Below are 13,373 nucleotides of genomic sequence, written 5' to 3'. Positions count from 1 at the left end.
TGCAAACCTTATTAGTGCCCTGATGAATAGAATAAGCTTGTATCAATCACATAAAAAGTATGTACCCAGCTTTAAACGAAACGAAATCCTTGTAACAATTTATTTTCAAAGCAACGAAATTCACACTCTTGGCAAACTACTTTTCCTAAGTTGAAACTTAATGACGAGCCTGTACTTGCCCCTCAGTGGCTTCAAGCTACCAGCCCCAGCTGCACAGCTGGTGAACAAGACTGCTATGTTAGTAGTTTGTCGTCAAATTGCATAATTGGTGCTGCCAAGCAAACGCAAACAATCATGTCCATCGAACTCCGAAATAAAGAAATGATGCGGCACAGAAATGCCTTCAATGGGACCTCTCTGTCCTTCCATCCCCTTCTTGTAGTCGAAGACTCTGTCTTAGTGTGCAGTGCTGGGTCTTGAGAAGTTTTTATCTTCTCATGTACGTTAGACAGAGTAAGCACCTTCTCTCTTCTCATATGGCTAGACACGTTTGATCTATTACTTAATGGCTGTGCCCAACCATCAATTTAAAAAGAATTGAGAAAAGGCTTGTACTATATTTAAGTAAATGTAAAAAAAAAGTTTTATATGCTACCAGGAAATTTGAATAATTCAGTGAGTGTCAAATAAAAGCAGTGACCTTCACATTTATCCAACTTAACTTCAGCGCACCAAAGATTCATCGTTACATGAGCTGGTGCGGTATTCAAAGTTTCATAAATCGTATGCAAACTCAAAGTCATTGAGCAGAAACTGTTTGACTTTAAAATTTTCAATCACTGCTCCCTTTTACACTATCAGTATAATTGCCCGTAATCTGTCCGAAACGCAATTCTATATTAAGTTATTGTGTAGAAACCTTGACGCTATTGACACAAAAGAAGTCCCATGGTACGTCTTCACAAAACATTCAATCAACATTATTTTTTTCAATTTCAACTCAAGGATTGTTTCATTGTTTGAAAGTCAGACAAACATAAAAATAAAGGTGGCTTAAAACACAAACTTCTGTTTGCTGTAACAAGTCTTGAGAGGGACTTAAAAGAAGAAAACAATCATACAATGGAAGTAAATAATAATTTTAGTTTTGATTTTGAATAATATTATTGCACCTGCTATTATTTCAAATACACACCAAAAGACAAGACACTTACATTTATGTAACTTCTAAATGGATAGCATCTGTGGTAGTATTTTCGTCTCCTGAAATAGTTTAATTATAACAGTACGTAGTTTCTTTTAATCTAAAAACTTGGGTTATCATTGATATTTCATAAATGTGTTGCCCAAACCACTCATCCGAAAGTGGCTTTGCAAAACTTTATGTACAAATCTGCAAGAAAATGTTTTAGTGAAAGCCGAAATATCAAAGCAAGATCCATAATCTGCCATTTTAGAGTACAGGTCGTCTCCTCTTAATATTGGCTACACCCCTGCATAAACGTTAAAAGGATGGGAATAAAGGTCATTTCTGCCAACGCAGAAGAAACTAAATTGGCAGAAAGTTAGGAGACATAGATAATCTTTTTATGATAGTTTTTTTCTAAAAATGCCGATTTGGAATCTAGGTGGTTCAGGTAGAATTCAGGGCTCTAACTACAGTTGGTGTAAAGCAGTTTTGGCTCAAAAGCAAGATGACCCCTCGTATGTTGTAAGAACGCAGGATGGCGCTTGTAATAGAAGTAACAGCAAAGACAAAATGCAGCACACTCTGGAAATCCCCATGTGACACCTTGGAATTTTGATAATCAAGATTTGTCACCACATGAAAATGTTCACACGCCAAATTCTACAACCAAGCCCGTGAATGCATCTGTCAAGCCAGTGTATATCACAAGATATGGAAGACAGGTTAAAACCAACGGTTTTACTTTTATGCGAAATAATATGTGTTTTTTTTTCAATTATAATCACTTTAGTTTTGATAAACTGTCGATTGTATGGCATTTCACAGGAACATTGGCAATTAGTGTTTCATGATGAAGAATGGTTCATATGTTTGTGTTAAATGCTGTTGAGTGAATGGAAGTTTTTATTAACACATTAACATTGTGTACTTTGAAGTTGATTAACAGAACAGACGTTCTAGTCGGCAATATGAACTAAGAAAATTACGATCACACGATTAGTTTTTTTTTTCTATATGAGTTCAAAATAATATAACTTAAATTAAAGAAGGAAGATATTTTGATATTTAATGTTTAGTTTAAATAATATGACACTCCCATTATTGGTGTACATATGTAGATGAATAAATGGAATACAAAAGTTAGTTGTATTGTATCTTCCATAAACAGCAAACATTAATACAACGTTAACATATAATTACACTAATTTTTGTTGAAGCTTTAAAATTGTTTGATTTATTCCATAGTTGTTGAGTTTCATAACACCCCCATTATAAATGTTGAATAAAATCAATACCTGACTGACAGAAGGTACATAAGCTACAATCCAGATGTGTATATTTTACAGTATATTCTTATCATTAAAAAATCATCCAGCATTATTTTCTCGAAGTGCCATTTATTCCATCTTTAATCAATTGTATTTTCGTTTTTGACGATCTAGATTTTTCGAGAGTCTGTTTATAAAAAATTGTTGCTCATTATGCCGTATGGATATTCGATTTGATTAAATACCTAAACAAATATTGGTTCGATAATTGGAAATGTGTTCAAAATGTTTTATACCTTTTTTCAAACCAATGTTTGTAGAAAAGCGTATTTTCTAAATTGTGAACGTTTTTGTTATACCATATGGCTGTTTGGACAATTGTTTTATTTCGCTCCATGCTTCAAGAACATTGTTCAGAAATGCACATTATCCTGGCCCTTTATTAATAAAAGTATTATCCATTTCATATACAAATATAAGTTAGTTGCCATATATTTTTAGTTTATTTTTAGAAAGGAATTTCCATTGTTTTTTTATTGTTTTCATTTAAGTATCGTTTAACCCATAAGACTTTTATTGAGTCAATACAATATTCAATATTTGTTATTTTTATTCCTCCTAATTCGTAGGTTTGATACAGTATTTGTCTTTTTTTGTCTGGCTTAAATTAATAGCCCTTTTAACAGTTTCAATATAGGGTTATCTTGGATTCGCCAACACAGTATTTGGAAATATTTTCTTTGGTAGCGCATACGCTTTTACTTTAACCATCAATCTAAGCCTTCTATGTTCCCATTGTTTTGTTTTTGTTTTTAACTTTTCCTGCTTTTTATTGGTATTTTGTCTATTGTTTGTTATTTATTATTGACAAGATGATACCTACTGATGTAGCACATTCTGAGGCCCATATAGAGCATTTTTGACCAAAATATATAGTAGTATTTTTAGCGTACCAATGCTTAGCATTATACAATTATTGTTTTATTAGTTTTGTGGTTTAGGGCCAAACATCTTGAGAACGACTCTAATGATTTGGTCAAAGATTCGAAGTAATTTCCGAACCACCAATAAAGTAAGATGCATCATCAGCAAAAAAACTATTGTTAGTTTTTTGTATTACCAATTTTCACTCCCTTTTTATCGGGGTTTTGTCTTATATAGCTAGACAGTTTTTGTAGTTATATGATAAACAAAATCGAAGAGAGTGCACATCCTTGTCGTACTGACTGTCTAATATTAAAGTTTGGCCAAAGCTCTCAACGGCTTTTTGAAAATCGGCAAAAAAAATAGGAATCCGGGCATAATATTTTCTGAAAGATACTGCATAACCTCAACAATGAGACGTACATTTTCACCTACGTATTTGCCTTTAATAAAACCTGTTTGTTCGGAATCAATGATTTTAGGTAATTTCTTTTTAATCTTTAATCCGTTTTGGAATAAGAGAGATTATACCTTGCTTTGGAAGTGGTGTTAAATGGCAATTTCATAAAGAATGATTTAAAAAGTCAATTAAGACATTCTGAATATCGTTTCAAAACATCTTATAAAATTCTGCAGTGAGACCACCCAGATTAGAGCTTTTATTTTTTTATGTTTCGCGAGAATCACTCATTTGTTAAAGTATTTCTACATTTTTTGTATGTGTCCTAAGTAAATACTTAATATTCTTTAACCTATACATGAACTGTCTCACAATTTTGCTTCGATAGCAGGAGTTTACCTTCTTGCTAATTTTACACTTTATGTAAAAACAAAACAAAACAAAGCAAACATTTTGTAAGTTTAATCGTTTTGTAAACACTTTTTATCTTTACGAATGTCACGTCGCAATGTTAAATAAACAGTAAATTTGTTATGCTCAGTGACTTTTCAGTAATAGCGTGTATGTATGCATTTACCTTAATTGATATAGAAAGAAGTATGAGCATGTTTTGTCGGTAGTACAGATTATGTTCGTATGTCATTTACCACATAAAACTTACGTTCTTTTCATTCGTGTTATTGTATGTGAACAATACGCCAACTGCAATCATACTTAGGTTCTGCTGTTATCGGAATTGGCTTCAACAATAAACGGACCTTCGTTATACTATGTTTTCACACTTTCAAATGTTTTACTATTCCTCAGATAAGCTATTGAAACAATTGTTATTCGAGCCGCGGAACTTGAGCTAACAGATGCAGAAGTTATGGCAGCTACGGCAGTCCGATTGGTGATCTGGTTGTCGCGAGAACCTCAGTAGTTTTAAAAGGAAACTGACCTCGTAACGAACGTTCGCGATGTATCATTCACTTCATATGCAAAATGTCTAAGAAGTCTGAGTCATTCTTATATATGAGTTCCAGTTGTCTGTTTTTGGATATGTACATACTTTAGGCAAACATTCTCTATACTATTTAAGGAATGAATGTTTTGGTATTGATGTAAATCATTATTATTTCTTTCCAATTTTTAAGACATTTATTACAAAATATTGTTTTTGTTTTTAATTCAAATGCAACAAAAAATAGCTATGGTCCGAACCAACAGCAGGAGCATAATTTTGGCACACTTTGTAGAAGACCTTAAGATGATTTTACATAACAGGCCATATCTAAGTTTAAAACGTTCTAGTTTCAAGAAGTTGATTTCAATAGCCTAGATAGGGAGGTAAGGAGTTTAAGGCGGGGTATACCTATCCATTAACGTTTACAACAAGGCTATCAATACATGTTTAAAATTATTTACGAAATAAATGTATCTTGCACTAACATAATCCTATCGTTAATAAGTTCGTGGACAACTAAAAAAAGAATGGAATGACGCCTATTATAATTATATTCTCCTGACCCTTTTGCCATTGTTATATGTTCCGGCCCCAATTTTCGAACATTTTAAGTCCTTTATAACAGGATCAAGCTCAGCACATTATTTTGGTTTTGGTATGGTTTGTGTTATATTCTCATTTTGAGACATTTAAAAGCAGTTCTATTTAAGATAATCAAGATCGATAAACTATTTTTTATGTTGACAAATTTACTTTCTTGATTAAGATATGATGTTTGATGCGTATTTAATAGGAACAAACTTAAGGCAACAACGCAGTAGTTTGTGATTAACGTAACCTATGTTTATAAAACACAACTATGCTATTAATTGAGAAGATAACATTTCGGTGTAAAAAATGTAATCGGCAAGATTTAGAAAACAGGCCGAGATGTTTAGATTGAATATCAACTTAACTAAAGTCTAAAAACGTTTAATACTAAGTTCAGTTTTCAAACAATTGTAAAAACATGGGCGATAAAAAGACATAATACTTTACTAGATTTTTAAAACGTTTCTTATTCAAGAAGAAGCGTTACTTATTTCTGAAGACGAATCTTCGCATATAGCCACGCCTACTGTTTGCATATTCAAAGGCGCAATTTCAGTGTCAACGCTGATTTAAATGACGTCACTATATATTGAGTTGAATTTTGACAGGCGCAAGGCTTAATTTTAAAGCTGATGCAATTTGGGAGGGGCTAACACTAAGTCAGTTAGAATTGTTTAAGGGATTTTCTGCGCTCCGCTGCCTTAGGTTACTTATTCACGAAGAAGTTACTTAATAAACTCCTACCTATACATAGAATGGCATGAAACAAACACGATTCCTTTTAAGTACCAATACGCGATCATTTCAAAAAATAATACAAGTTGTTTTCAAACGAAAAGTGAAAGAAGCTCGATTTACTGTGAATTTTCAATTAGGTTCTTATAAAGAACTTAATAATTCTGTAATTCTTGAATTTGGCCTTTAGCGTGTTGAAAAACAAATATGTAGAATGTTTATCGGGCTTTTTAAGAATGGTAACTTGTTCTCTAGATAAGATATTTAAATGCGGTTTTCAGTCCAGTTTAATTAATCAAAGTTTCTTTTATTTGATACTGCCACAACAAATACGCAGTTTGTGAAACCAATATAAACCAAAATAGTTAATCACCAACAAAAACGCGCTTAAAACCGGATTCAACTCCTTACAGCTATTGGTTAAACCGATGTGTTTACCTATTGAATGTTCGCTTGTGCGTTATAAAGGACTTACGAAGTAAATAAATAAATTTATTTGAAAAGTAACATTTAGGCGATTTATTTAAGCGATACAACCATGATTGTGATTTGGATATATATGTCTGCTTTGTTTGAACTGACACAATGGTAACTATCATTTAAATCTAAGAAAATTATGAGTAATATTGTAAAATATAAAAAAGAACTCAATTTTGATTTGTAAATTTGCAATGGGTCTGTGCTTTAGACATCATTAACTCTACTGTCAAATATTATTTAAAAATAAAGTAGCTCAACCATATGAATGTCAATGCTGAATCTTGGTCTTTAGCACAAGTGGAAACAAATGAGTATGTGATATGTACAACATGTAATTTATACCATCTTTTAAATGTTATATGTACGTATTTACGTTTTCGTTTGAATCGTATATGCATAAATTAAACAGCTGTTCTTAAGTAGTCATTTAATTAATATAAGCATATTGCTACGGTAACATGAACAAAACAACTGAATAAATTTAAACGCGCAAATATATCAGTCATTCGAATAAGTTAACATTATTTTAATTCACGAGTCAATCAATTGTTCAACTTGATGAGCATCCCCTTTCAGCGCCGGTCAGTTCCGGTACGCGGTGAGGAACGATGTGTACTCTCCTACCTTCTACCACGAGAAGGATATGGAACTGGTTGATAACAACACTCTCGCCTACTATATGAACAAGGCGTGCGACATGTACCCAGAAACGTTCACCAAGTGGGTTCACAGTTATATTACAGTTTTTCAAACGAATTTTAAACAAAGGGATGTTGGTGCTAAACAAAACTGAAATTGTCAGGTGTCAAATCCAAAATTGCAAGAATATTTAATGTATGCAAGACTGATATGTTTTGAGTGTAATGAACACGTAGATATGCTATGACGCACCACTGCACTTGATGTAGCTAGTACAGCTGGGGCATATAGCACAAAACAATTATATGCTTTTAACTTTATTAAGATCTATTTACCCGGTGGCAGGTATGTTGCCACGTATTTCCCGGGGTTGGGCTACTACATCGAGTCCATTAACAATCAGGCTTCTAACTGGCAACAGGACAAGACCTACTGGCAGATAAGGAATGACTCCGGACTCTTGCCCCTTGGTTAGTCGGCATTAACTTTTAACATTCGTATTATTCTCATCACTTAATGTTTGTGAATACTAATTAGAACATAGTTTTTATTTACGTTTGTTTCATTTTTAAAGATTCAAAACATTTCCGATCATAAGTAAGAAATGCTACAATCCAATTCAAGCTTTTACTGTGGTGCTTGAATACGCTTGACGCTTATCGTTCGTATGAATTTAGTTGCATACATTTTTGATAAAACATTTTTTTTCATTTTGTTAAGGTGCGAGCAGTTATGTACCATCCAATGGCGAGAATATAATGTTCAACTTGACTGTGTTCGAACCATTTCCGTTCCACGAAACGTTTAGCTATACTGTCAACAATGAAATCAATGTCCCCTACTTCAACCACTCCGTAGACTTATTTATCATAGACGAAAAACCACTGGTTTATTACATGAGTACTGCTTGTAAGAAATACCCGGATGTATTTACAAAGTAAGTATTTGAGCCTTAAACTATAAAACTTTTTACATTTCGTACATTGGTCACTGTACTAAAATAGAAAAAAAACGGTTAAAACTAAATAACTTTTGTTAAGGTCGACATATCGTGTCTTAACTTTAATTAGTATGTATTTACCAAAATAAATGGTTATGCGACAAGCTCTATATAAAGCGTATTATCAAACACTGACAATAACAAACGTTTGTTTTGAATGTATAACATCTTTAATAATAACTATATAATCAATCAATTATACTTATTTATTGCCACCACTAGCGGATCCAAGGGGATTCATCCGATGCTTTTTCCCCTAAATTTTCCAAGTTTACCTTTTAGTTTCAATATATATGAAAAAGATTATAAAAAAGCCAAAAATGCACCACTTCTGGCTTTAAAATGTTATTCTCAACCCCCCCCCCTGCCAAAATTTAAATGAAATTAATTTCGGTTCGGTGGGAGAGGCACAAGTCAAAAGATTACGCCCTTAAGTTACACCCCCTCCTACGTAAAACCCTGGATCCGCTCCTGGTCATTGTCCTATTTTTTTGTTGCAGCTACTCGGCTACTTACTTTCCAACACTAGGCTACTTTATCGACTCAATAAACGGTTTGGCCGGCGACTGGGATACTGATAAGTCATATTGGAGAATACTTAACTTCAGTCAACCTCTGTCTGTCGGTAAGATAACTCTTATAATAGCTTGCATGTGAGATCCCATCGTTCAGCCATATCTTCTGAGTAAAATGACGGATTACGACCAAACACAACCTTATATAGGCAGACAATGCTTCTTTAAACTAACTCATTGGTACCTAGTGTGATTAATTTGGCACTCAGACCAATTGACTCAAGAAGGTAGGCGTACGTAAAAAGTCAAGCTATACTTCGAAAGTCAATGTATCTTTGGAGCATTTTAAATAGGGTGATGATATTTTCGGACAAACCCCTCGTAAAATATTTAAACAATGAGAACTATGATATTTTCTTTCAGGAGTGAGTTCTTATGTTCCAAGACCGGGCGATAACATCGTATTTAACTTCACCCTATCTGAAAAAGAGAAAGGTACGGACCATGCAAAAACAACAGAGACTCCTTCCAACATAAGCTCCAATGCGCCAGTCGTTTTTTCGACAAGCACACGAGCAGCAACTACGACTACAACGGCTGTGATGGGACCGAAGTTTAGATACACAGTACGAAACAAGATGGTGAAACCCTACTTTTCACATTCCGTCCAACTGAGAATTGAAGACAAACAGCCGCTGATTTACTATATGGAGAAGGCATGCGACAAATACCCCAAGAAATTTAAAAAGTATTTGTAGCTTGGATAATTAAATTATTTGTACATGTACAATATTATAATGTTTCTCCAGAGACAGTAATAACAAACGCGAGTCTGAATAATTAGTGTAGTAGCAAACGATTTAAGATCACCGATAAAACATGTGTAACCAATTCAACAATAATATCCTAGGTTATACAAAATAATGTTTAGAAGCAGTCAGCACTGATCACATATATGGTTACAGTATACCATTGAACGTTTTGTTTGAGCAAATATTATAAATAACAAATTGCATAGTGCTACTGATAACGAAAACTTTCTTCAAATATCCTTTTTTTCTTGCTATTGTTATTTGTTTATAGAAGGCCGGGTATATTTTTACGGAGTGTTGCATTTGTAGTTTTAAAGGTCTAATTCACTAGCCAAGGACATGCCAATAAATGAAATTAAAGGCTCTTTTTAAAATTGTGATTATTATTGACATCGATGATATGGCCTTCGCTTTAGATATTTGCACCAAGCCCATATATTTCAACCGTATAATCGTTTTCAAAAGTTCCATAAATATTTTACATTTAATAACTTTGACAAAGTAACCTTTATTTACAGATTCTCCGTGTCGTACAAGCGACCTTTTAATGGATACTTTGTGGATGCGATCAATGAGGTTTTTGGAAATTGGTACAAGGATGAAACATTCTGGCTGATTCAGAACAAGACAGGCCCAGTCGACTTAGGTGAGATCAAATGAGAAACAAAACACTCCATAGTTTTATTAATTAATTACACAATAACTTGTAAACTCAACTTATTGCAGCACTTTGAGCCTTAAATGGCTTTGAATTTTAAATGTTTTAACGGTGTTAGAATTATATTCTCTCATAGTTTATATTAGAATTTGGCCATCAAGTTAAAACAACTGTTTTTGAGCAAGCAATTTAACAGAGTAATTTTTCATTTAGTTCCAGTGGACTGAACTGTTGTTTTTTTTACACTTTTTATTGATCTTAAAATGGAAAGTAACGGACAAAATATTATTTAAATATTAAGAAAAAGATAACCAAATAAAAGTCCCTTCTATTAACAATTCAAATTCAAATGATTTACTGAGTTGAGATAGAAATTGAGAAACTGGGGCCAGAACTTTGGTGAAATGTATTGCTTCAGATTTTGTTGAGTTCATTTACATAATAGAATGCAAATCACAATGACACACCCAGTACTCAATCATCAAAAATAACTTTTCAGAGTTACAAGGCATAGGCCAAAAAGGCAATAAACAAGAGCCACAATCATATTAATAGAGAATACTAGGCTAATGCCGTGGATGGAGGAAGTTTATCTGGCATGGCGGAGGAATTTTGAATTCCGCAGCCGAGCCAAATAAACCCTCTCCATACACGACATTGACCTTGTATTATATTCGTCCTGTTACTTTGTTAATTAAAACACGATAAATTACCTTAGAATTATGTTGTACCTTTTAAAAAACTGTTTTATCCCATGTTGACATCGCCACGCATGGTACCCGTATTTAAATGTGCCCAAAATAGTTCTCAAAACTATTCAATTTTATTTGAAACTTTTATAGTCAAAGTTATTCAATTTTGATACGCCAATATCAAATCATAACATTAAAGCTTTAAAAAGTATATAAAAGTGTCTCCGTCACCAAACATTATATTATCATGTAACAATTATTCCGCAAATCACAGTCTTCACTGGTCATGGTTCAAGATCAAGAGTGTTTACAAATAATCACACCATGTTCAATGGATTGAACTCGGGTTGTATTTAAAGAAAAAAGTGCTCAGAACTGCACCGGCAAAACAGAATTCAATTCGGTTGTAAGTGAGATTTTGTCATTCAACACAGACATAGAATAAACTATTGTTGAAGTCTGCACATTTTCAGCCTCATTGGGTGGGGTAAGTGCACAGAATAGAAAAGAAGTCCGTTTTCGCGGTCACATGACAAACTGACTATAGATAACATCACGTATTCAATTATCCTCATAAACTAATATTTACACGGCACTTTGTTATTGCACCGATTTGTATGCATGTGGCAGGATAAACATCAATACAAAAATTCAAATACCACACACTCATCAAAATTAATTTGTCTATAAACAAGGAGGTTTCTGCCTTGGAACATTACTCATTTGTATGTTTTTAATCAATTTAATTTGAGTGTTACAATTAACTTTGTAACTATGATATTACTAAACCTATCATCTGACGGGAAAAGTATATTTTAATTTTCGTTGATAGGTGTGAGCAGCTACATTCCCACTCCTGGCGATGAAATTACCTTTCGGTTTGTACACGGATACGACTATTTACCGAACCATGACAAAACGACTCCATCTCCGAACAATTGCAACTGTTCCTGTAAGGTTCCAGCCGACGGCTAGCTTATGTCAATGAAGCCTAATATTGTAACACCTTTTGCTACGACTATGGTTCAAACATTAAAATATGAGACAATAATTAATCTCGCGATGAAAATTAAATACTTATCTTAAACCTGTACTCCATTTTGGGTTTTGAGGACCAGCTCTATGGTCGTATTCCTAATGTCGATCTTATTGTCATACATCAATGATTACATTCACAACAAAAGTTCGATATTTTTTCTCACACAATCCGTTTAGCTGCATCGATCTTAGATTTAGTTTAGACCAATATTGAATACCCTACATTGTCAATTAGCTCGGTACATGTCTCTGTGATGGAAAAAATCAACTTTAATTTGACATTGTTTCTTTTTTGGGTTCTGTCTGGGAAGCTTTTGGTTTTGTAAGCCTCCAAAATACGGACATGGGCTTGGCATAACAATTTAAAAATGTCTTCCATCAATTATAATTGCAAATTGAAACAATGAAAATAGCAGGGTATACGTAAATTAAGTCTGTGTTGAGATTTACGAGTGTTTAAGACGGATTTTCACCTAGTTAATGGTCTAAATATTCCAACCGAAACATGCCGTGCCGCAACAAAGTGATTGGCTTTCATGAACACTGGATATGAGATATGAGTGTGTTTTTGCATTTGTATGAAATAAAATAATACTGTACATAGTCTTACATTTACATTTGATCTGATAAGCTAGTGTTTGACCCCATGTTACCCAGTTAAACCTAATGAAATATTATAGCAAGGCAAACATTTTGATGTTTCAAGTTTCATGAAAATTGGACCAGAAATATTGCAAAAATATAACCTTCAGAGTATTCCCAAGGTTTTTCAAAGAGATGACTTGGAGACCTAGTTTTTTGGACCAATGTGACCTAGTTTCAATTACAAAGTGTTAGTAAAAACTTATTTTATAAAAATTGTGAAACAACTTATTACAACATTATATTTATCGTTCGCACTGGCACAATGCTATGCGAGCATGTTGTCTTGTGTTGTGCGGGAAACAAGAGTACCCGGAGTAAACCCACTTGTTGACCACAAACAAAACTCAAATGAACCCAGGCTGGGACTTGAACGTATTGGTCAAAGGCAAAAACAAAATCAATAGAGTGTCATCTACTGACAATGATCAAGTTTGAAGTTTCAGCTTCAAAAAATATCTGTCGAAAACTCCCGTAGTTTTTTTTTTCTAGTAAAGATCACCATTGCCTTTAAATGTTTGGACCCAAAATCAATATAGAAAATATATTGAACATGGCCAATAGGGATACACAGTTTGATGTCTGTACTTCAAATAGTTTAATTGGAAGCAAAAGTGTGATGCCGACACGGACGAAGACGATGCTGAACAAAGCAATCCTCGTGAGTCTGCAATGCTTCGCCGGCGACACAAAAATACTGAGGAGGTCCCTTTCCATCTATTTTATACGAACAACAGAGACACGGTATTTCTGGACGGTATTCTCTTAGTTTCGTCAGTCAGAAAGGCAGGTTCTTGAACGTCAACTTCTGAGTGGAACCAAAGACCTGAATATCGAAACATGATGTATATTACTGTACTATTATACAATTATTTTAAAAACCAAGTAAGATCCGTGTGAATAT

At 33.6% G+C, this 13,373-nt stretch overlaps 1 protein-coding gene across 1 annotated transcript; it reads left to right on the top strand.

Moving 5' to 3' along the window:
* The first annotated feature begins 6,431 nt into the window (after positions 1–6,431).
* On the top strand, positions 6,432–12,426 carry LOC128238265 (uncharacterized). Its single transcript, XM_052953990.1, has 8 exons — positions 6,432–6,581; positions 7,050–7,193; positions 7,458–7,582; positions 7,833–8,049; positions 8,613–8,737; positions 9,051–9,375; positions 9,958–10,085; positions 11,622–12,426. Exons 1-8 carry the CDS (start codon positions 6,532–6,534, stop codon positions 11,762–11,764), a joined length of 1,257 nt encoding a protein of 418 aa, XP_052809950.1. The 5' UTR covers positions 6,432–6,531; the 3' UTR covers positions 11,765–12,426.
* The last annotated feature ends 947 nt before the right edge of the window (positions 12,427–13,373 follow it).

The sequence above is a fragment of the Mya arenaria genome, chromosome 6, assembly GCF_026914265.1.
Source record: "Mya arenaria isolate MELC-2E11 chromosome 6, ASM2691426v1".
Classification (NCBI taxonomy): Eukaryota; Metazoa; Mollusca; class Bivalvia; order Myida; family Myidae; genus Mya; species Mya arenaria.
The sequence above is the reverse complement of the archived record's forward strand: the minus strand, read 5'-3'. Positions and strand labels throughout refer to the sequence as shown.